The sequence below is a fragment of the Phycodurus eques genome, chromosome 4 (genome assembly GCF_024500275.1).
Source record: "Phycodurus eques isolate BA_2022a chromosome 4, UOR_Pequ_1.1, whole genome shotgun sequence".
NCBI lineage: Eukaryota > Metazoa > Chordata > Actinopteri > Syngnathiformes > Syngnathidae > Phycodurus > Phycodurus eques.
The window spans coordinates 15,018,171-15,043,220 of NC_084528.1; the positions used below are offsets into that span (position 1 = coordinate 15,018,171).

Consider the following 25,050-nt stretch of genomic DNA (forward strand, 5'->3'; position numbering starts at 1 on the left):
CTCCCATCAGCTTTACTGAGCTTTAATAGTGAGTTACGGAGACAACAGTTTTATTGTCCCCGCTCTTATGGCGCGGTTTTAACAGCCCTGTTTCAGTACTGATGAGACACATGAATGAACGTGTCCCAAGAATGCTGGATGTATTAATAAGCAACAGTTTGCACCTATGGTCAGTATATTGTAAATAGCAAATATTTTGTTTGCAGTTTGTTTATGGCATTAAAACAGGTTTAACTCACCTGTTTGGCAGACTTGGTCCCTGGGTTGGCGATGGCTGAGGCTATTGTGGAAACGATAGCATTTTCTGGTGTTGAAGATTGCGCCGCTGATGATGATGGTGGTGTTGATAATGACGGCAAAGTGGCAGATGCCGTTTGTTTGCATGTGGTTTGGACGCCATTCGAGCCTGAGCGGTTCTCTCTGCTCCCGTCGTCAGGGTTGGTGGCAGTTCTGGTTGGCAGCGCCCCCCCTCGGCCCTGCTGCCTCTGATAGGTTCTGATGGTGGGTTTGCAAACGTAGCTTTCCAAAATCTTGGGCGGCTTCTTGGTGCGCTTGGCTTGCACTCCGATGCGGAGTCGCACATTCCCGTCAGGGCAGCTGGTCTCTCTGCTACATATCTGAAGCTGTTGCTGCCCAGTACCCCCACAGCGCCCCTCAATGAGCAACTCCAGCACCGCCCCCTTGTCCCCTTCCCTCTTCTTCCCTCGTCTGTCTTCCTTCTTCCCCACGTCCGAATCCTCCGTCTCGAGACGCTTTCTTTTCTCTTGGTCCTGCTCAAAATCCTCAGGTGCTGGGGAGGCATCCAGAGTGGAGTCTGTCATTAGAGGGGTGCCCCCCTTCATTCTCTGGTCCATCAGAGAAGTCAGGGGGGAGGAGAAGATGGCTGAATAGTTCCCAATATACCAGTGAAAGAGTTGGAGGTGATGGTTTGAAGAAAAAACACTCCGTTGAGCTTGTTCATCCAGCAAAGACGGATCTTGTCCTTTGGGCTTGAGCTGACAAAATGCCTGTTAAGACAGCAAGAGAGGAAAATAGAATCCAGTGATTAGTCACTTCAGTGAGCACAGATGCTGAGCAGCAGCAGCAACAGCAGCGGCACAGGAACGGAGAGGAAAGTCCCCTTCCAAGCGGGCAGCTGCAGAGGCGCTACAGTGTGAGTCCAACAGAGATGATCTCATCACACAGAAGACCCGAGGGGCTAACCAACACAGCCCAATTCCCAGAAGTGCCTGCACTCAACTGACTGGAAGCAAGATGTAGTCACTTTATTTAAAAAAATAAATAAATAAATAAAAAATTAAAAAATACAAAACTACGGAAAACTTAAGGCAGCGAAAAACTTTCACTTTTAAGCCCCTCAATATCAGACAACTTGCTGATTCAACCCCTAGATCCACACTGCACTCCCCCTCTCGCCGCCATCTTTGTGCCTTCTGTTCTCAGCTACTCCTTCTTCCCTTCCCGGCGCTGGGCTGTACTTTCTTTTCTCCCTGAAAAACTCCCCGTCTCATTTTTGCCAGTAAGCTTTCGCATGCATTCTCTATTAGCCCGCTCCTCTCTCTCTCTCTCTCACTCTCTCTCTTTCTCTCTCTGTCCCTCCCTCCATTCCTCCCTCCCTCGCTCCCTCCCTAAGTAGACCACACAGCTTAATGGTCAACTCAAACATTATATTCCTGTTAATCAAAACTATATTTCCTCCTGCAGTTCATTCTTTTCCTCCTTTTCACCTAAATCCCTCCATTCACAGTAGTCAACTATTCCCCCTCCCTTTCCCTTTCAGTCATGGTAACACCGCGTCGGGAAAAGGGGGGAAACTTATTTTTGGAAAGGAGCACAAATTCCTTCTCCTCCCATTGCTTCCTCTGAGTGAAGTAAGCTTTTCATTGACCCCATTGTAAATGGATGTCTAATGTGACATTACAGCTAGTAACGCCCTAAAACAACATTCTCCCCACCAAAACAAACTCACTCTTGGTTCAGCCCAAATTAGGACCCCAGCACGGCAAATGGATGCAGCCTTCGACCGTCCTTCAAAACGTTCGCACTCGCATCCAGGGAGGCATTCATTTCACAATAAAAAACACACCTTGCAAAGCATTCTTGCGCCTCTCATGACATCCACTCAAGCGCCTCAGGACGATTCTCGATAATGTTTTCATTTAGATAGCCCCCGAACCACTCACCCACCCACACACACGCACACATCCACAAAAACCATTTGCTCGAATCAGACGAGGGAAGCTCAAATCAACATTAGTTCCAGTAAGAGACATTACGCAAGACCTTTGGAAAGTATTTCCACCGCCAAACCCTGCAATGAAATTAGAATAAAGTACGCTGTTAAAGATCTTCATCAATGACCTTCTCATATATTTCATAAGGAGGTACAGTAGTACACAGGGAATAGGGACAGAGACCTGCAGCGAATAGCGAAAAACGCAAGTAATGACATGACCCTGTGTATGTAAAATGTTTAGAATTGCCTATATAACTCGTTTAAATTATAAATATACCACAAACTAACAAGCAACCATTTCAAACTGATATGAAAAAATGGCTTACTGATTTGATTTAGATAAAAATGTACTCGCAGTGTGCATGTTTCGCAGCCAATAAAAATAGAAATTGTGAAGCAATAACAAGACCTCTGTCGTATGTTAGCTCGGGTTTTTAATAGCCACTCAGCGGACCAACTCCCCACCTTTGCTAGTAACTCAAGCTAAACTTAACTCCTCCCCAACATATGAAGAGCTTACAACAGTTGAGATACATCACTTCAACATACTGCCTTGACACCAATTACTACTATTCTATTAACCCGGGCTTTGGTGTCATCTTATGGGATCTTACGGCATTACAGAAAAAAACGAAAATACGCCGAGGGGTGTGAACAGGTGAGCTTTTTAGCGACTAGCTGATTGACAGAAAAAAAAAATGAATACAATGCCACAGCTCACACCCAGACACTTACCACGCAGACTCACTGACGTCACAGGCCGATCAACCAGGCCCCGCCTCTTAAAGGTATGCACATATACACAGACACTACAATACGTACAGTATCTTCTATAAATTTTAAACTTGGAATTTGTTTTCGGTGCTGAAATATTTTTACAATGTGTTTAAAAAGTGTGTTTTAATAGGGTTTGTGTGTTTTAATCTATTTAAATTTGTTTAAAGCACGTGGGAGGGGTAAAACTACACTGTATAAAATATCTCACGGGTATTCACCTTAGTGTGGGCGGGTCTGGAACATATCGTCCGCAATAAACAGGGGTTCACTGTAGGTGAATTTGTAACTAGCATATATCGCAAAGTAACTTATGCACTTATAGGTAAGCATGGCAGGTCCCCCAATTTAGGAGAAGTCCATTCTGCGTGTGTTTTAACAGTCTTTTATACTCTCCGGACTCTTCCGCCCAAACATAACCCTAAATTATCCCAACATTGGACCGGCAGCTATTTCCCGTGACAGGATGATGGGTGGACCTGACACACAGAATGAGGTTGGGCTCCTCGGCAGCGCTGAGGCGACGATTAAATCATGATAATGGCCCCCGCCGTCTTTCCGGCATCCAATGGTGGCAGCGGCGTTATCATCATCGATAACTGCGAGCATCTGCCTGACAACAGCACCGCGGCGGGAGCTCAGTTGGATGTCAGGATGCAGTGTTAAAAAAGCCTCAGGCGCCTCTGGTGCCTCACCGATGCATGCAAGTTGATTACGACAAACAGAAAAAGGGCAACAACAAGGGGGCATTTCCATACCGCATTTGCCCAATTTTGTTATTCCTCGGTATTCCAATTTGTAAATGGGTCAATGGAACAAAAGTGATACTTTAAAACAGTGGTTCTCAAACTGTGGTCCTCTGCCCCCTGGGGTTCCGCGAGCCGTGGCTTATAATGCGCAAAAAAAATTATTGTCGTACCATTTAAAAAAGTGCATACCTACAGATAGATAATTTAAACCAATTATATTTCTCTATCCTAGCTTTGGGCCAATTGATTGTGACGTACAAGTATCATCACATAAATCTGACATCCCACATGCACACAGCATTTCTAGCGAGCTAGAATAAATAAATTACATTGGGTTAACTTACTTTCCCTGCGATTGGCTGGCGACCAGTTCAGGGTGTACCCCGCATCTCGCCCAGAGTCAGCTGGGATAGGCTCCAGCACGCCCACGACCCACGTGAGGATCAGCGGTTCAGAAAATGGATGGATGGATAACTTATTTCTATTAAACAGGTTCTATTAAAAATTAATGTTCTGAACTCCTTTTTCCACTACAGGTATGCAGCGTCCCTCTTGTGGTATGTGAAAGAATCACAGCCTAAGTAAAGTTCAGTTGTATTTAACTTTCAAGTTAAATATATTTGCATTTAATCTTTAAGAACAGCTTGTTTTTAAACATTCAAGTCCAATTTTGCAATCAACAGAAACCATCAATTAATCTATTATTTCGCCCATCCGTATGTTTGGGGTAAATTTCTCTGTTGTAGAGATTGTCAGGCTGCACTGCAGGTGTTCATCAGTGAGGCGACTCTTGTGTGATGTTTTGTTCATTTTTATCACAAAGAAACAACTGCTCACACACATATGTGCTACCAAAGATACACACTTTCGAGCCACATGCAGCCAGAGCTCCGGAATGAGTAGACGAGTAGACTATCGTTCAGTAAGGCAGGAGTTGCAGCATAGCATTATGGCATTTGGAGTTCGTGTGTCATCAGCGCTTAACATTGCGCCGTTAAAAATATTTTGTGGTGTGTTGGGGAATTGGAGGATCTGTTTCCCAGCATGCTTTGCTATAGTCACAATTATCATGTTTGACCGTGCTACATGTCTCTTAATGTGTTATTTTGTACAGACGTGAAAGTTGAAGTGGTATCATTTGTACTCATGCGCATGTAAATTATTGCTACTTTTGGTGGCGGTGAATCTGGCACCCTGATTTTCCATGCCAGTGCAATTAATGACACTTTGGTTGACAATTTATTTGCAGCCTGTAGTCATGCTGCGCTGGCTAATTTCACGCTATTCAACAAATTATTCCACAGGCCAGACATTTGACACTATCTACAATAATGTCTCTTACAGTGCTAAATATTGGACTAAAATGTAACCAGCCAAAGGCTAGTTTCCAAGTTGGGGAAGTTATAATAACAATATGGGCATAATAATTGATTGGTTCATCACTAAGAATTTGGTCGATTGCGTAGAATTTATTGTTCATTATTAATGTCTTGAAGGAATTGAAAAAATTGAGTGCACAACTTGGCTGGCTGTTCATTTCAACTAGTTTCCTGTATGACGACAGCTATGGAAGTTGAGCTATATTATTCCATTTCAGAACATTCAGGGAGAGATAGTCCCATCCCATTAAAATACATTCTTAAATAACAATCATTTTTTAAATTTCCTTCATAGTCGATAAAGGAAATGTAGACATTTGCCCATTCAAAACTTTGAGGGTCCAACCCCAGTGACCCCCATATGGTTTATTATAGCCCAAGGTAACCACTTCCAGGGTAAAGTTTCAGGGGTTACAAAAGCAGGACCTTTGAGGGTACCACCCCAATCACAATTCATTTGACCCCTAAGGTAAAACATTAATGTACAGGACTTCCTCAGTTTACGACTGTACTGAGATACGACATTCTGAAGTTACAAACGGCAAATCATGAACTAGTTTGTGCAGTGACGGAAGAATACGTCATAATGAAGCAGAAGAAGGCGGCACGGTGGACGACTGGTTAGCACATCTGCCTCACAGTTCTGAGGATTGGGGTTCAAATCCTTACCCCGCCTGTGTGGAATTAGCATGTTCTCCCCGTGCCTGCGTGGGTTTTTTCCGGGTACTCCGGTTTACTCCCACATCCCAAAAACATGCGTGGTAGCTTAATTGAAGACTCTAAATTTCCCGTAGGTGTGAATGTGAGTGCAAATGGTTGTTTGTTTTTATGTGCCCTGCGATTGGCTGGCAACCAGTTCAGGGTGCACCCCACCTCTCACCCGAAGATAACTGGAATAGGCTCCAGCACGCCCGTGACACTCGTGAGGATAAGCGGTACAGAAAATGGATGGATGGATGAAGCAGAAGGCACGTTCAGTTACCACCATTTTTCATATGGTTGTGTTACATTTATGGCCAAAAGGTGTTTTTCATACAAATGTTCACTGTAATTCCGATTTCCATACAAATTCGGATTATAGCCCCGCCATAACGATGGAACTCTGTCGTAAAAACTAAGCCCCTCCTATGCTTCAGATGGTAACTGCACTTTCCAAAAGGTGCAATTATGTTTCCATAATTGCAAAAGTCCTGTGTTAAATGTACAAAAGTGGAACCTTTAAGGTACCAACACAGTGACGAGCCACAGCAGCTACATTAATGTACCTCATGCGGTTAATTATTGGACTTAAATGTACTTTTCTCAGAGCCAGAAGGTCAATGGTACCATAAATCTACATTCATGTAACCCTCCCATAGAGCTCTTTTATTATTATCTTCCCACATGTAACTAAGGCCGGATTTCCACTGCATGGACACCATTCTGATTTTTTGCTCTCAAGTAGCACAATTGGGATATACGTCATAGGAGCATGAGTAGAAAAACAACATGTGGAATCGATGATCTTTAGACCGGAATCAGGCCTCTCCTAAATGTGGATAAAAATCCGTTATGTATCTGTTTTCTGCTAAAGTGAGTGCAGCATATTAGAAGTGAAACAATTAATCAATTAATCAAAAACAAATCGGTCATCAAATTAATCGACAACTGATAGGCTCCGGTACGCCCACGACCCTAGTGAGGAGAAGCGGCTCAGAAAATGGATGGATGGATATTTTGATCATTAATTTATCATTTGGCGTCATTGTTTTACTTAAAATTGTCCACATCCTCTGATTTCAGCCTCTCATGAGAGAACATTGTCTGATTTCTGTAGTCCTGCTTGAAAGCAGACTGATTTTCTGTCTTTTAATCAAAATAAGACATTTGCAAACCAAGTACTGATATTTGATAATGCCATTATTTCTTACAATTGTGATGCAAATAATTTGTTTTTGTCCAAAATATTTCCAAAACACTCGCTTTTTTTTTTTTTTTTTACCCGTTTCACTATAAATATAACACTTGTTAGAATAATAACTTGTCATTACTGACATTTTAACATTCAACTGCCTGTTTTCCTAACACTCTTGCCACACGTTTCACTTGGAAATGTAGCCTGTAACACAAGGCATTCCAGGTATGCGGCGTCTCAGTCAACCGTGGAACAGTGCCTGCTGGAACAAACGGACCGAGATGACCAGATGATGCTTATAATTATATTGCAAAATCGATCAAGAAGGTGGCGGCATAGGTGGTATATGCGGCGCAGTAGCTGAGTACATCATCACAGCATGTGACCAAAACGGACCAATTATGAGAGATCATCTCCGCGGCATTCTGCGCGCGGTAAAAATTTATGCTGTGTGCATAGGGGCAGCGCAGCCCAATGCGTCAGTCACGTGTTGCAATGCGGGTGCTGTCGCCCGCGCGAGTGCGGGAGAATGAAGAGGCCTTTCGTCATTGCGACTCCTTCTGATGTGTGCGACTTGGCCACCGGGGGCAGTATAATAAAGCCCATCCATCCATTTTCTGTACCGCTTATCCTCACTAGGGTCGTGGGCATTCTGGAGCCCATCCCGGCTATCTTCGGGCCTGAACGGGTCGCCAGCCAATCGCAGGGCACATATAAACAAACAACCATTCGCACTCACATTCACACCTACGGGAAATTTAGAGTCTTCAATCAACGCCTGCTTTTGGGATGTGGGAAGAAACCGGAGTGCCCGGAGAAAACTATCTCATGTTTGTGCTCACAAGTCAGAGCAGAAATTCGGTCAGACAACGGCTCGCATCCCGAAAAAAAACTCCTAAGTAGGGTCACTCGTACCGCATGAAGGCACCGCTGTACGGTATACTGTATGTCAGGTTGGTAAAATGGTATCAGTGTCGTAATATCAAAGCATTTTTTCCGAGTATGAGTCCAGTACAGACATACAGTATAATACTGGTTTTGGTATTGATGCTCCTTACTAAAAACTGATGTGGAGCCTGTTTTTGTTCCCGTGCCTCAGTTTGGGAACCACATAGCTGAGCCACTGTATCAATGAAGGTACCATCCTCCACTTGTTGTCTGAGTGCTACACACACAAAAGTGTATCCTTGTGAGTGTGTCAGGCGTACATTGTGTACCCAGATGGCAGCTGCGTAGGCTCGCTGACATTTCCACTGGCGCTACCTCCAGTGTGGCCAGCGGGTGTGTTGCAGCACTATCCTGTCAGTTGTCACCGCAGAGCGTCCACGCACGAAAATCACAACACATCACGCCTGACTGCAACAACAACAACAACAATAAAAACAACAACACACACAGACACACGCACGCACGCACGCACGCGGCTACGCTGCGTGGCGCTAACAGGCCCACGCAGCGTAGCCGTGACAATGTGGAATAAAAACTACGTAGGCTACTTACCTAACAACCCCGAAAAAGCAGCAGCAGCGAGCGCGTCCTGGAACAAACTGCGTTTCAGAAGGTTAAGGTGTTGCTGCCTCCGTCGTAGCCAACAGTACCTCCACCTCCGCCGCCCACCCGTGTGGCGACTCACTGCTCCCTCGCGCGTGAATGGCGTGACGTGGTTTGACGAGTAAAAAGGTTAGAAAAAAAACACTGTTCCAACGGTGTGAGCTTCGGTACATTGGCGGGAGTGTTTTCATAATCATTCAGTCGGCAGTTTTAAGTCCGCCGTAAGGGGGCGCTCTGGTTGCTCTGTCCTCTTTTTTTTTTTTTTCTGGCCTGAAAAGTTGCGTCGTTTCCCGCCAGTCAGAATGAGTCGCGTAGTGCCCCACGGGCCATGAACGCGCCACTACCTTGTATGTGTGTGTGCGGGGGGTTGAGGAAACTCTTACATAAGCCCTTAATAAGAGACGACAGGGCGGGGGGTTTGTTATTAAAACGTTAGATCAGGGGTGGGCAAACCACTGAGCTCAAGCGCATCGTTTGATTTTTAGGCAGATGGGGCCGGTCATAAAAAAAGAAGTGAAAATGTGTATGTAAGGTCTTTATTTTAATATTTTAAGATATTTAAAAATTCATTCTCATTATAAAATTATATAATTGATAATTTATTTAATTAAATTATTTCGTAAAATAAAACAATCATTTCTCTTTGACTTACTTATAATTTATTTCTTTATATTAATTAACCACATATGTAATTAAATACATGTAAAATATATGCATATATTTTTTTTTTATTTCACTAATATTTTTTTATCTTCTTATGATTATAATCGACTTTATGCGGAACAACCACATGACCTACCCGGAAAACAGGTTAGCGGACTCCGACGTGCTGTGTATGTAGGGGCTGATGACATGATGATTTGGACCTGAGCTTGCTAAAATTTAGTTTTCTTTATGAGTGGTGTCTTCAAAAGTTAAGTGCATGTGGATCATTTATTTATGTTGATGAGTCCATATTTTTTCCCACCTCAATATGTTGAATCATTCATTATAGTAATAAAGCTATTGGTAAACTCCCTCACAGTTCTGAGGTTCTGGGTTTGAATCTTGGCTCAGGCCTTCCTGTGTGAAATTTGCACGTTCTCCCTGTGCATGTGTGGGGTATCTCCAGGTACTAAGTCTTGAATGTGACTAATACATTTTAGAAATAAAATATACAGATAAACACAGTCTCGTGGTTAGCACGTCTTACAGTCAAGATGTCCTGAATAGATAATCTGTTCCAAGGTCTGTTGATGTCATAAAACCTTTATTTACTGTACAGACACATTTGAAAGTAACATTTTTAACATTCTTGACTGCTACACACATGTAGAATAAGTTAACCACTGTTAATATTCTAAATAACGAGACGCTCAGTCTAAACTTTAATGACAAAGGTGTAATGTTGAGGCTGGTCCTAGTTTGTGTCGCAGTAAAAAGTCAACCCTTTCCTTTTACTCACTGAACTGTGGTGTAGTGAGGTACAGTATGCCGAGGTCACACGCGTGACGACCGTTCCAAGTATTGTGCCATTTGGAGTCATATTTTCATTAATATTGTGGTCAAATTTTAAATTGAAGAGGCCCAACGGTTAAGCAAAACCCAAATCATCAGTTTAACTAGTGCTACAGCATGCACCAATTTGGCTTCGGGGATCAATAAGCCCCATCTCATTCTGAGTAATGCGATACAATTATTGTTTATAATCATAAAAGTAAGTGATCAGAGCCGAAAGCCTCCCCAATCCCTCAGCAGACAATGCAGGACATTATTGCTCAATTGTTATCACTGATGGTGATATTGTGCTCTTGTGGGTAGATATGTATTAATTTGATGACTGCAAAATATGCCGACTCGGGGCTCTGGTATCTGGGGCAGTTTTCCTTTCTTGGCCAGGTTGGTAATCAAGCTTTGCATCGAGGATTAACTAACGATTCAGGAGGCCCTGGAGCAACATTAGCTTTTTTATGCTTTATCTTCATCCATCGACTCCCACCTTTTGTGCTTGCTACTCTTTCAATTACAGTGCACTGACACCAAAACATTCAGCAAACAACAGTGTCTACACTACTTATGGATTGTAACCTTTTAAAACAGATTTTTACAAATGTATACAGCTTTAACCATGTAAGGCACTCCAGAGGATATAAAAAGTCTACACACCCGTATTCAAATGCCACATTTTTGTGATATGAAAAAATGAGACCAATAAATCCTTTCAAAATGTTTTCGACCATGAATGTGACCTACAACCTGTACACACACAATTGAGAAAAAGTTTTTTTGAGAGGGAAGTAAAAATCAACTACTGAGATAATGTAATTGCACAAATGAGCACACCTTCACAACTGGGGATGTGACCGTGTACAGAATTTACCTCTCACATTGAAACTTAAGTTAAATGGGATTCAGCACACATCTGCAACTGTTTAATGTGCCTCTGATTAACACCAAATACAGTTAAGATATTCGAGTAGGCTTTTCACAAGATTTTTTGCTTTCTAGCAGAAGACTGAAGTTTTTGTGCTAACACTGACTGGTATTTGTAACTGTTCATAATTCTCTCACTTTCACTAAGGCTGTAGAAAAGTAACCCCAAAGCTGTGATGAGCAGTGTTGTTGTTTTTTTATCCAAACATACCTGTTGGAATTATGACCAAAAAGTTAAACCTTGGTTTCAGCGGACATATATTTGTCACATTTCAAGTGTGTTTTTTCAAAATTTTAAATAAAACCTAGGTAGAACGTTTTGGCCATCTTTCCAAAAAGTATGGATGGCGCAAACACAACACCGCTCATCAGCAAAAGAACATCATACCTACAGAGACGCATGGTGGTGGCAGCATCATGCTTTGGGACTGGTTTTATTCAGCTGGAACTGGGACCTTAGTCAAGGTGGAGGGAATTATGAACACTTCCAAATAACAGTCAGTGTTAGCACAACATCTTTCTACTGGAAAGAAAAAATTGTCAGTAAAACCCTACTAGAATTACTGAAATTTATTTGGGGTTAAACAGAGGCACTTTAAATGGTGGCAGGTGTGTGCTGACCCCATTTAACATGAATTACAATGTAATTAGTTAATTCTGAACACAGCCTCATCCCCAGTTATAAGCGTGCGTGGACACTTGTGCACCCACATTATCTCAGTTGTTTATTTTTCCTCCCCTTCTTGAAAAGGTACATTATTCAATTGAGTTGCACAGGATATATAAATCAATGGTGGATTTTTTATTTTATTTTTTCTATTCACAAAAACCTGGGATTTTAACTGCGTGTACAGTAGATGTCTTATATCAACTGTATATACTGTAAGAGCTTCCAAGTGATTAACAAGTTGTTTTTTTATATCAATGAAAGCCCCCAAAAAGGATGCAAACAAGTTTCCGAACATTTTTATTTCATGGTTTACAAGCTGCCTACAAGCATAAAAGCAATGTTGGAGCATGCTGTGTTATAGATTTCACCACAGGCAAATTAAAGAGAAAAGGCAGCAATTAACAAGGAAAGACAGGCATATTATGGCTCGTAAAAACATAAGAATTTGGAAAGAAAGCCAAAGAAGTCAGCGAGTAGTTTCTTATAGAAACATGAGGAGTCGATTATGTGCAGTATCAGGCACGTGCACAGACATTCTTGGGTCCAGGTGCTCAAGCCAAAAAAGAATATTGCCAAAATTATTCATACAATTAGGAACGGTAGTATGTATATATTTATTTCTTTTAACACAATCAACACAGTAAATAATACAACTTTTAACAAAGGAGGTGACTATTAGCACACGTCAGGTTTTTGTGATATTGAAAAATGAGACCAAGATAAAACATTAAAAGACATTTCACTATTAGTTAATCTATAACTGTAAAACTCAAGTGAAAAAAAATAGAGAGGGGAAGTAACAATAAACAACTGAGATAATGTGGTCCCACAAGTGCACAGACCGCGTGTGTGTGTTGGGGGTATGTTTAAATTATTTTATAACACTTATTATGTCGCAAATAAACCCAAAAGTACTTGGCCAGAAATCAATGTAAATAAATTGGAAATGTGCGACCAAAACCTTCAAACTTCAAACTTCACAGAAAACATGAATAGCTATGATATCACGTCCATACAGTTTTCAATCGTTTCCGAGTCCTATTAATGTGTGATTTTGGATGCTGAAATTAAGGGATATTTTCATGTCAAAACCACAGAAAATCATATCTTAATCAAAAATTAGGTGGTAAAAGTAGGGTCTATCCCGACAACGTTATCGGAAAAGAACAAGGACTACCTTGCGCGAAACAATGAGAAAACGCAGTTTTGGTGGACCTCTGCTAAATCCAAGTGCCAGAAAGCCGGCACAGCTAAATGGAAAGAAAATGATGGCCGGTTTTCTAACATAACTACATGGGGGTATTTTGATGAAAGCAAGCCATAGACGTGATATTTAGACATTTAGTAACTGTTTTAAAATGTGAAAAAAATGTGACACTCCTCCTTTTGTTTATTAATAGAGGAAAAAAATATTCTTCTTAAAGCTTTATCAAGACATCCAAACAAATCATTTTTGTTCTACAGTACAGAGAAAAGTCTTGACTTGTATTGGAATTTTGCACATGTAGGAAGAGCGACCACTCCATTTTACTGTTGTTGAGCCTGATGCGACCTGATTGGCGGTTCCTGGAAACGTCACTTCCTGTGATCCTGTCAGGCAGGCTGCGTGATGGCGGCCACCACGACGTCGCTGGCACATTGACTTCTACCGAGAAGTGCGTGCGGGTTGTCCTCCACGTTATCCTTGACTGTAAACCAGTGGATGGCATTATTATAAAATTTAAAAAAAATTAATACTGAGCGTGCCGGTAAATGTATTTGTGTGCTTGCAATTGGTAAAATATTAGTGTTTTCTGTAACTTGCTAGCCTCCTAGCTCTCTAGCTGCTACGTGTTTACCTAAGGTGAAAGGACGCTGCCCTAAAAAGTGCTTTTACGCATTTAGGGATGACGCTTGGATTAACTTTCATTATATCTTCGATTTTGCAGAAGATGGCTCTTCATAGAATGTCCCTCAGGCTTCGACAAACGGTAAGCTTGGAAGAAAGGAAGGGGTTCTCTTGACCGCTTCAAACATATATAATCATAAACCACTGTAACTTGTCTATCTGTACATTGACACTGCGCATACTTATAAGATAAATGTACTTAAATGATTCAATTAAAATCTATTGCACGTAAATTAATAAATTGTACCTTAACAAATGTTTAACAACGGAACTGTACTTAAAAATGCACTGTACGTCAGAAGCAAAAATATTACTGTATTGTACATTTATTTGATTAAAAAAGTTAAAACCGGCTGCATGCATAGCTGCGAGCTTCATTCTAGTGTTTGATTGTATTTCATGGGTAATTTCTAACATAACTCTATCTACAGTGTTGCCTTGAGATACAAGTGATCCGACTTACGAGTTTCCCGAGCCGTCGTTAGTCTGATTTTATTGCTTTGATTTGCAAGCAAAAATCGTACATGTGATTGCCGTATGGTAGCAGTGAATTCAACCCACATCACAAGTAGCCGCAGTTTGGCAGATAGTGAACAATTCTTCAAAAAAGGTTGCTTCCAGCTGTTTAATGGCCACTCCTAAATCAGAAGCATCTTTATTTGCAAAGTATGTCCAAAGAAACACACTAGGAATTTGTCTCCGGTAGTTGGCGCCGCTCTAGTACGACAACAGACAGTCAATTGACAGAGAACACTTTTGTGACATAAAGACATTGACAAAAAAAAAAAAAAAAACAGTCACTGAGCAATAAAGGGTTGCTAGTTGTCTGGTAATGCCGGTAATTTTTTTATTTTTTTTTAAACTGTCAAACTAAACAGAACAAAGATAATTAGACTTTGTGGATTTAAAACAACCACATAGCTTTGCTTTAGGAAAGTCTTAGTTTAATGCTAACAATGTAAAACACTATACCAACGAATAGCGTCTATGTGGCAGTGTTATAATCCTCCAAGCAACAAATATTTGAACACAAATGGTTCATCAACACTGAGACAGACAGTAAGACAATAATTACAGTACTGCATTCTTTATCCTCTGGAAAAAAAAGACTAATATTAATGCATCTTATTGAGGCACTTACAGTAGTTGTAAAACTCTTCTATGTTTGTGTCTATGACGGTGTTATACTGCTCCCTGGTGGCCAAGTCACACACACAAGAAAGACCAGCAATTAACTCATCGAGATGTGCGAACTGCTGAATTAGTTACATTCTATTATGTCATTACTATAAGTACAATGTTATACTGCTATTTTGCCTTACAAACATTTTTATTGGGTTTTTGGGTGAGGCTGGAGCTGATTAATGGCATTTCCATTCATTTCAAGGGTGAAAGATGATTTGAGAAACAAATGTTTTGAGTTATTTGTGTGGTCACGTAGGACACTAAACTTGTATCTCAAGGCACCACTGCATCTGTCACTCACTGTGTATATCTCTATATTGATATTTTCTCTCAGGTTACACATGTTCGGTGGCTTCATACAAGTGGATCGGGCCAGCAGCAGGAGGCCTTGGCGGTTGAGACAGAACCTGAACCCTTCTCAGTTTTCAGAACACAGGAGAATGATCCAGTGAGTAAAGCTGCTTCTCGTCAGCGTTCAGCATAAACGTGTGGTGTTAAATATCATATTTTTTCTGTAGGTGAATTTGCATGATTTTGCTCAGTAAGACTTGTCTTTTGTCTCGTGTTAGGCTTGTCAGTCAGAGAAACATATTGGACAGTTTTACAATATACTGTCTGCGCACATCCGCACCCTCTTCCCTCATGGCCTCCCCCGACGTTATCAGCAGCAGGTTGGTTCTTTAACGCATCCAATGATTTTGTTAGTTTTTATTTTTACTGGTTACAGAAGTCTTAACTTAACACTGTGTGCAGGTGAAGACGTTCACCGAAGCCGCAGTGATGGTGAGGCAGCCCGCGCTGGAGGTCATCTCCTACCTAAAGGAAATGGACATGAGCAAACCTGCACAGCGATATATGTTCTGTATCCTTGACAAATCCATCCCACAACCAAAGACAGTCTCCAGCTTTTCATGAACCTTATCGATTTGTTCAGACGGATTAAAGGGCGGCGGCAAGACGATGTCTCTGTGTCACGCCGTCCACTTTTGCTACACGCAGGGATGGCTGGTGCTGCATATACCTGATGGTGAGATATTTAAAAAAATTCTGACAGCTATATAGATTGATGAAAACATAAATAAAGGTAAATTCACCAACAATGGAAATGTGAAGTTGGCATGGACTTTATAATCAATTGGATGATTAATTGATTGATTTAGATTTTTAATTTGATTGCTGATTAATCCTAGCTTTATTTCATTCACAGCCAGCCTTCCCAGTTAACATGGATATTTGACTTCTAAAGCTGTCAATGGCAGTGATTAAAGACCTTCCAAAGAGGCCAAAATAGTCATTTTTTTTGACACACCACAGAGAAGTGTTTTCAAAAAGCCTGCCAAATTTAAATGAATTTTTAAAAAAAACGTATGTAAATTAAGGCTCTGAAATCATGAAAAATAAGCCTCGTTCTTGAGCTGCAGGACTGTGTGGGCGTGTCCGCTGAAGGTGCTGCAGACAGCCCTCCACTTGTCAATCAAATGCATTCACTCATGGTATGGGTTCAGTGTCTGTAGTCAGCTACTGGCTGAATAACGTGTGCCGCTGTGGTTATGGTTAATAAACAGTTATTCCTTCCTTCATTCCTTCAAAATGTTTCGAAGCTTTTCATTGGCTCGTAGTCTTTCAGTGTGTGTCATTGGCTCATGGCATTTCATTTATTCTTTGGGCATATCTGGAATGTGTTTTAGAGTATGGGCGAGAACATCTGCATATTTTATTGTAATGACGATATAATAGTTATTTGCTATAAATGATACTTGAATGACCATACAGAGTTTTCTGAACTTTGATTGCGGTCATGGGAAACAGTGCCAGTGCTTCAGCTGTGCTCTTTAGAAGTTGCTATGGCTTCAGTTGTCCACCAGATGTCACCTTGAAGCTTTGAACCTTTTTCGGCACAATTGTTAGGAAAGCCTCAGTGCTTCATGAGGCTTCACTTGCCCACCACTACCTTGGTGCTAGTGGCAGCTCCACTTCGCAGTGGAGCTGTCCACTGTGGGCCAACTTAACGTCAGTTCGCTGCGTGAGCTGTGTGTGGATCACCACAACAGAGACACTAGCCCAAATAACACAACACTTCAGGAAAAATGCATTTTTCGGGTTGTAGGCATAATTTGATGGCTAACTGGACCATGCAGTGTGATAGAAATGGGCCAAGCTATTATTACTAAATAACTTGCAATTCTGGCAAATAGCCATAGAAAAGGCGCATGTTAGTTATATAGTGGGGGAGGGCCGACTCACCGGCTGTCTGAAATCACTCGCTTGACTTCACGTTACGCAAATTTGTAGTGGTGTCTGAATGCTTAGTGATCAAATTCAGCGCCCTATATAGTGCACTCAAAATTTCCCACAAAGCATAGCAAAACGTAGTGACCAACCGATGGTCATTCACCAAGTCGTGATATACCATAATGCATTGCGTCTTCAGCAAAGAAGTAGAAGAATGGCAGGAATAGATGCTTCACAGACGGAAGGAGTGAATTTTTTGTATAAACGTAACTTTTCAACAAAGGAAAAAAACAATGCATACTTGTTTACAAAATCCTCTCATTTTAATAAGGTGCAGCAATCTTTTTTGTATTTTTAAAATTATTTACCGACTGCAACAGCCTACTTCGTTTTTGTGCGACAGCTGTGACGTCATTAAGAGAGCGGTGTGTAGTGTCCAAAAGCTGTTATGAATGAGCTCACTATAATATTCCACAATATGCTGCAACCCTACATGGGGAATAGGGAATGAGTGAACAATTTCGGACAAAGCCTGTTCCCTGGTGACGTCAGCGCGACCCAGTTTTAGAAAAAAATCCACGCAGCTGAGATGGTGACAAAGATTTTTAAGCTATGTCTCAACAATTAAGTTCTGTCGTGGCACATTTTCAGCACTTACCTTCAGACATTTAACGTATTTAGAAACAAAACACGACTGACTTCAAAAAGAAACTTTGAGTCAAAAAGGAGTGCAATTCTGCAGTTGAGTCGCTGAGAACTAGAACTATTTTTTTTTTTTTTTTTTTTTTTTTTTAAAGAAGAAAACCGTAACATTACAAGAATAAAGTCGTATGTTTCGGAGAAAAAAAGTAGTATACTTTCAACATTAAAGTCGTAATATTACAAGAATGAAGTTGTATTTTTTACAAAGGAAGAATATCAGAGTAACTATTTGTTGCTTGCGGAAGGATAAGCAATACAGGGGATTTAATCAAATTATACAGTTAGTATTTTCACTGGAAACGATTAGAATGAAGATGAAGATTTTGAATGCTGAGGGAGAGTAATTGCAGTGAATTTCCGGCAGCGGCTATACAACGTCATAAGCATGAACGTTATGTGGCAGTGATTCCTAAACTTTTTACGCTAAGTACGACCTAAAAAAAAATACTCAGCTGAGCTCTCCAATTGTGTAGTATGCCTAAGGGTTTGGCAGAAACAAGACAGGTTTTATTTCAAAATGTATAGCCATGTATAGCCACTGAACACCACAGCCACACCCCCATGTAACACTAAAGGGAGTCCGCGTACCACTTGGGGTGCTCGTACTGTTTAGAATGACTGCTCTATGGCATTGTGATTCATATGATAAATTTCAACCATAAAGTTTTGCAATTAATGGCTGCATTGATGGAATTAGTCACTGTGTATTGTGGACAGAAGACTATTTTACCAACTGAGTTAAGTGGGGACTGGGAGGCTCTCCACAGCAACATCCATATGATAGCCCTGTGATTGTTTTTTCACGGAACACACTCACTCATTAACTATTGACGCAATCACTTCAAAGTCCTTACATTGATGATAGTCTGATGTTGTTGTGACAAAATACTTCATATTTAATTATCATTCTCATAATATTGGGACTTTACGTTTGAGAATACACCAAATTTATCTTGAACACATACAACTTCTTTTTATTCTCTTACATTTCCAACATGAATCTTGAAAATATGCCTTTTTAAAAAAATAGAAATAAAATAAAATACTACTTTTCCTTAAATATCAAACTTTTATTTCAAATACAGGCCTTTACCTAAAAAAAAAAAAATATACTCCCGGTATTTTTTTCTCATAACTTTTTCTCTTGAAAATATGCTACTTTTCCTCCTCAAATAACGCAAATATACGGCTTCACCTCAAATATACAATTTTCTCAAAACTGGCGACCAGTTCTGGGTGTACCCTGCCTCTCGCCCGAAGATAGCTGGGAAAGGCTCCAGCACGCCTGCGACCCTAGTGAGGATAAGCGGGACAGAAAATTGATTCATTGTTAGTCAAATAAATGACTTTTGTGTGTTCTCCATGTAGCTCACAGCTGGGTTAAGAACTGCAAGGAGCTGCTGCCTTCATCTTTTAATGCCTCTCGCTTCGACCAGCCTTTACAAGCCACCGAGTGGTTGCGCAACTTCAAAATCACCAACGAACCCTTCCTGTCCAAGGTAGAAGTGAAATGTTACATTAAATAGCTGTATGATTAACAAGACAGCATTCACATCAATCAGTAACAAGGCAGGTGTAGACAATAAATGAGGCTTCATTGTGTCGTCACGGCAGGTCGCGGTACATGCCGATGCACATAAAGCAGCAGGCGCTTGCCAGCAACTGCAAGGCACAAATATTTAATGGAAGTTATTATGCTTTGGCGTTTATTAATCTACTTGGCTAAATTAAAATATAATCATTGACGACATACAGACAATGTGTTAAATTTATAATCAGCAGAAACTTGCATTAGGTACACCTACGATACAGAGCTGCAACTAACGATTTTAAAATTCATCCCTTTAATCAGATTTATTAAACAACATTACCCAGTATTTCAAATTGACAGTGCAGAAAATGCACAAACAGAATTGATTATGATTCAGCTACTGGTTTGGTGTTTAATGTGTCCAAAAATAGGGAAAAATATTGATCATTGTTTTCCAAAGTAAAAGCAGATGTTTGCAAATGTCTTTATTTTGATTAAACACAAAGACAATCAGTCTGCTTGTATGGATGACTACAGAAAGCAGATATTTACTGTACAGAGGCCTGCAATTCTGAGGATTTGGACAATTTTAATTTGTGAGTTAAAAATGGCTCGAATTGATTATCAAATATTTGTTGATTAATTTGATAAATGGATAGTTCTCGATTAATCAATTCATTGTTCCACCTCCACTGCAATACCGAATGGAATTCAATAAAGGAACTGTATCAAAAATTCTTACTATCAAATGTTCTGTCTTAATTAAGGTATTCATTTAACAGTGGGTATTATTCTTGAAATTTAAACTCAAAATCATTTTTATTTTATTCAAATTTTTTTATTTTTGAGGAAACTTTTTTTATTAAACTTTGGGAGTATTACAGTCTGCTTTTGCTGCTAAAAGAGAGATGACAACAATTCGCTTTCACGCAAAAAGATATTTTACAAATGTATTTTTGTAAGGTAAAATACAAAGAAAAGGCATTTTTGTTGTTTTTCAACAGGCACTAAAACACAAGTAGGTACTGTAAATGCTTTTCAATAGATAGCAAAGGTACAGATACAGCATGTTGTTTTATAACACCAATTCAGGTGTAAAGTTTTTGTTTTAACAGCTGATGTAACCTGACACAAATGTTTTGTGGAAAAAGTCAAATTAAAATCTTGAATCAAACCTTCCCTATTTCTCCTTCAGATAAAGACAAGGCAACGCTATGTGTGGACGAAAAGAGAGCTCACAGAGCAGGGAAGCCCTCTTGGCGAGCTGGTGGATCAGGTTGTTATTTTTTTTAGCCTCTCAAACAAAATGTCATCACCAAAGCGCGTATTGAGCGCATTTCAAGCATGAAAACCTTTCTAATAGACATATAGTGATCCTCTTTTCATTGCGGGAGTTATGCTCCAGCCCCACTCGTGGTAGGTGAAGCACGGATTACAAATATTTATGTATGGATGGATGGCTTATTCATCCACAAGGGAAATTCACTGTTTCACGAGTCTGCGCGATGAAAACAACACAAAGCAAAGCAGGCATCTACAGTATATGAAAAATATTAAACATATACGGTATAAAAGATATTAAATATATGATAAATATTACATAAACATAGTACCTAGAAGTCATTTTATTTTTTGAATACAGAAATAAAAACATTATCTTCACCCTGTTGCCTACTGTATAACTTAATTAAAAACATTTTTTTAAATAACTTTGAGTGGGAAAGTTAAACATAAACAACTGAGATAATGTAGTTGTACAAATGTGCACATCTGCCTGTAACTGGTTATGTGGCTGTGTTCAGAATTAATTATTAATCACATTCAAACTCATGTTAATTGGGAGTCAGCACACACCTGTCACCATTTAAAGCGCCTCTGATTCACCCCAAATAAAGTTAAGATGTTCTTGGAGGCTTAGCCTGACATTTTTGTAGCCAGATCTTACAGTAAATAAAGGGATCTCATTGGTGTCAAAGGTATCAATTAGGAGAAGGGTACAAAGTTGGTGTGTACACTTTGGCAACCACATTCTCAGTTATTTTTCCTACTCCTCTTAAAAAGTTTTTTTGTAATTAATTAAGTAATTTTGTTTTTGACAGTTGAGTTCTACAGGTTATAGGTCATTATTGGTGAGAAAAGTTTTGAAATGATTTATGTCGGGGTGTGTAGAGTTTTTCTAGTCACTGCAGCAGGAGATTGCTGTGCTCAAATGGTATGTTTCTCTACGTCAGGGCATCACACGCGTGAAGAGCAGCAGTGATGTGGTGGGGGCACTGATGAAGGAGCTGAGGCAGCAGAGCGGGCAGCCGGACTGTGACTTCCGCCTGGTCGTGGCCGTGGACGGCGTCAACGCCTTGTGGGGCAAGTCCAGCATCCAAAAGGAGGACAAAAGTGCGGTGAGGAGGCGTCTATCTGTAAAGGTTCATGCTGCTTATGCTGCTAGATCCTCATGTGCTCCTGTTTGTCACCAGGTGGATCCAGATGAGCTCACGCTGATATATAACCTGAGGAAGTTGATGAGGAACGACTGGGTAAGAAGAACTCGCAAAACCTGTTGCTTGCTTATTTTTACCTCTGCTTTAACATTATTATTGTTTCAGACGGGAGGCGCCATCATCACCACTCTCTCTCACACGGGGGCTGTGTACCCGCCCAAATTGGCCTACTTGCCTCAGGAGCTGCTGGGAGAGGTCAGAGCTCGCCAGTCTGATTCTTTGCCAACTGAAAACATCACCCAAAAAGTTGCCTGCTAATTTAAGGCGCTTACACGCTGCACTTTTCGTGGCACCTGACTGCAGTAAAAGTCGCCGGATTGCTGATCGATCAAGAAGTAGCCCGGTCCCTTTGTCCGCTGGCTTGGGCATAAAGTAGGCCTCAACTTGGCAATACTTAGGATGTATCTGTCACCATGCCAACTGAAAGCCTTCACTTTGCTGAAAATAAGGAGGTGGAGGGGGAGAACGAGCAGCAGCTAAAAGAAGTATATGGGTTTATCCGATGCTGATGGCACAGCAGGATCTTGGGGAGTTTAGGCTTGTCTGTGAGTCTCCATGTAGACTGCTTCGAGGTGTGCTTCCTGCCGAGCAGGGAGCAGTTCCTTTTTTACCACGTCACGGTACTTCATCTGTCTTGTGTCCGTAAGCTTGTGACACTGGGACACTGCATGAATTATTGGCAGCAGGCACCCACATCATGCTCCGCCAGCCTCCGTGGGATGCAGCTGTGCCTCAGCAGCACATACACCGTGAATAAATTGTGCCGCTTTTGCATTACAATTTCCAGAACGGCCTGGCCCCGCTCTGCCCCGGCCTCGCTTGTCCCGGCCTGGCCTCCGTTGCTTTTCCATTTCAACAGGCACCACGTAAAAAGATTGATTAATAGTTAAGGAAGAACCGGGTTGTGAAAGAGAGAGGGTCTTGGTGAGAATAAAAGCGAGAGTGTGGATATTTGAAAGGAGGCTCACTGACTCCATTCATTTGAAGGTACCCAGCGTGTACGTTCGTAGATTTTGGTCACAAGCATTGCGTTTTTGGAATGTATCCATGGGTACATTATATATTATGAATATAGTTAAGTATTGATGTAAAACACAATATTTGATGCTTTATATACTATTTATATGGCTTGCTAAACCCGGAATGTGTTTTCCCCGTGAGGGAAAGCTTATCTGCGGGGGCGTTAAGACGGCAATTCAAATTTTGAATAGCGGCCAAACCAGTGGCATACTCATCGGCCATTTATGAAAACAGTCGGCTAATCACGCACACTACGCAACAGTTCAGTCATGTTCGGCAAGAATTAAGAGAAAATAATGTAAATTTACAAGACAAAATGTTTTGCTAAAATGAAGTCATACTATTCCAAATTTTGTCCCCCCCATTTGTTTAGAATAGTCATAATATGAGGGAAAAAGGCATCAACTCATTAATACAATTGTAGCAGTTTTACAAGAATTAAGATGAGGAAAAGAATTGTTTTGAGAATAAAGTTGTCATTTTACTTGAATAAAGTCATCATAATTGCTAGAAAATGTAGTAATTTACAAGAACAAAGGTATATAAGGGAAAAGAGTTGTAAATCTATAGAAAGGTTTTTTTATAAATTACTAGAATAAAATGGTAATATTGCGAGATTAAAGTTGCAGTTCTGTTAGATTAAAGTCAGAATATAATGAGAAAAAAAAGAGTACAAAAGTTTTAATTTTACAAGAACAAATTATATAATGCAACAACAAAAAATTGAATGTTATGAGAGTAAAGCTGTAATATCGGAAAAAGGTATGGTCATTTTAAATGACAAAAAGTTAGTCTGTGAAAAAAAGTAGACATTTTACAAGAATCAATTTGTAATTTTGCAATATTAAACCCATAATGTGATGAGAATAAAGATGTAATAGTAGGAGAACATTTTTTTTAAATTTGACAAGAAAAAAGATGTACCATTCTGAACAGAGAACAAAGTCATAATGTGAGAAAAAAGCTGTAATAAAAACCAAAACTTCAAGTGAATCAAGTTATATTACAACTATGATTGTGTACCTACAAGAAGAGGACTGTTGTGGATGCTGTCCAGTTCCGCAACGATTTCTCACATCATCTCACTCTGTGATTGTTCAAACATTTGTGTCCCAGAGTGTTTTCAACCAATATTTAAGGATGTTACTTGTTAGTCTACGTCTCAGTCTTTGTTGCATTTACACTTATGTGGGAATTTGAACATGTACTTCAAGAAGGTCAATGTTCTGGTCAAAGATATGAGGTCTGTCATGCCTAAATCCTGCCCATGTGTCCATCAGAGGGGCTTTGACAACATGGACCCATTTGTCCCGGTGTCTGTGCCCTACTACAGCGAGAAGGAGTTTGAGAGCTGCTATCTCTACTACATGGAGCGCAACTGGCTGCAGCATCCAAAGAGTAAGAGTGCGGTGTACGGTTCCTCTGAATTACCAATATGTGTGCATGTCATGCTCATTCGACTTTTCCTCCTCAGGCCGAACAGAAGAGGGCAAGAAAGAGCTCATCTTCATGACGGACAGGAATCCATCGTTAATGGACAGAATTTGTGCATTCCTATGAAGTGTCAGACATCAACCACTCACGTCACACAGAAGTATCTGCGTCCTAGAAATGCAGAAACTCAATATTCATGTCTATAATGTGTATCTCTAAATTATTCAATCACCATGTTTGCTAATAAAATGTTTAAAAAGCCATGTTTTCTTTTGTATGGAAGATGTTGATCATGCTGATCTAATCACGCTCAGTTTGATTTGATTTTATTGTATGTTATTTGTAGAAAAATGCCAGGTTACTTACAAAACACTGTAGTTTAATGATAGAAACCACCACACATTGTAAAAACTAGTTTATGAACAAGTTTATCTTTAACAAAGATTGCATTAGGGCTGCAACTAACAATTATTTTAATCATTCTGTCATTTTTTCCCCCAATGAACTGATGAATCGAGGTATTTTGTTGCATCTTTAAGATTTTTTGGCCAACTTAATTTTGTCAGACAAATTCTATTGAAGTGATTTCTTGATTGAACAGGTGTGGAGGTAATCAGGCTTGGGTGTGGTCAGTGAAAATGAACTGATGATTTTGACAATGACCTTTCCACACAGGGCCAGGTAGTTCTGTACAGTTGTTTTTCTTCAATAAATGAAATCAGCATTCAAAAACTGCATTTCACTTCAGCCACTATGCAGAAAAACAAGACGAATATGAGAAGTGGGCAAAGAACTGTGGCTATGTCTTTCTACGATTTCCGGCGATGTACAACAGCACTCCCTCGTGGGACATCTTGGTCACTGCAAAACACGTGAAAGGTCACATGACTTGCTCTCC

The 25,050-nt window shown here is 40.4% G+C and overlaps 2 protein-coding genes across 12 annotated transcripts in view; one reads left to right on the top strand and one right to left on the bottom strand.

Moving 5' to 3' along the window:
* LOC133401323 (histone-lysine N-methyltransferase ASH1L-like) overlaps positions 1 to 8,803 on the bottom strand; it is a 32,946-nt gene extending 24,143 nt beyond the window's left edge. For 8 of the 10 annotated variants that reach the window (XR_009768405.1, XR_009768404.1, XR_009768406.1 and 5 more), the window contains exons 1-2: positions 2,087 to 2,170; positions 240 to 1,007 (exon numbers count right to left, since the gene is read on the bottom strand). Coding sequence is in view for 6 of the 10 variants with exons in the window: in XM_061674172.1 (XP_061530156.1) it covers positions 240 to 1,007; positions 2,087 to 2,113 (795 nt within the window). In the remaining 4 variants the exon portion in view is untranslated. Of the gene's footprint in view, positions 1 to 239; positions 1,008 to 2,086; positions 2,171 to 8,240; positions 8,389 to 8,532 lie in introns of those variants that run through there. The other 2 variants (XM_061674175.1, XM_061674173.1) reach the window with 2 other exon arrangements.
* A 4,448-nt stretch (positions 8,804 to 13,251) lies between these two features.
* On the top strand, positions 13,252 to 24,836 carry dap3 (death associated protein 3). Of its 2 annotated transcripts, none has more exons than XM_061675612.1 (13): positions 13,252 to 13,320; positions 13,594 to 13,635; positions 15,073 to 15,186; positions 15,308 to 15,409; positions 15,492 to 15,600; positions 15,673 to 15,765; positions 19,041 to 19,171; positions 20,399 to 20,479; positions 21,435 to 21,599; positions 21,675 to 21,734; positions 21,804 to 21,893; positions 23,999 to 24,116; positions 24,193 to 24,836. In XM_061675612.1, the coding sequence occupies exons 2-13, from the start codon at positions 13,597 to 13,599 to the stop codon at positions 24,276 to 24,278; spliced, it is 1,188 nt and encodes a 395-aa protein (XP_061531596.1). In that variant the 5' UTR covers positions 13,252 to 13,320; positions 13,594 to 13,596; the 3' UTR covers positions 24,279 to 24,836. The 2 variants fall into 2 exon arrangements, with proteins under 2 accessions (XP_061531596.1, XP_061531595.1); XM_061675611.1 differs by having other exon boundaries at positions 13,263 to 13,508.
* The last annotated feature ends 214 nt before the right edge of the window (positions 24,837 to 25,050 follow it).

What these genes read in the sequence shown, in the direction of transcription:
- dap3 (XM_061675612.1), top strand. Translation starts at nt 13,597, where the DNA reads ATGGCTCTTCATAGAATGTCCCTCAGGCTTCGACAAACG. An exon ending in AGTTGATGAGGAACGACTGG is followed by an intron (nt 21,735 to 21,803) that starts GTAAGAAGAACT and finishes TTATTGTTTCAG; the next exon opens with ACGGGAGGCGCCATCATCAC. An exon ending in CTCAGGAGCTGCTGGGAGAG is followed by an intron (nt 21,894 to 23,998) that starts GTCAGAGCTCGC and finishes TGTGTCCATCAG; the next exon opens with AGGGGCTTTGACAACATGGA.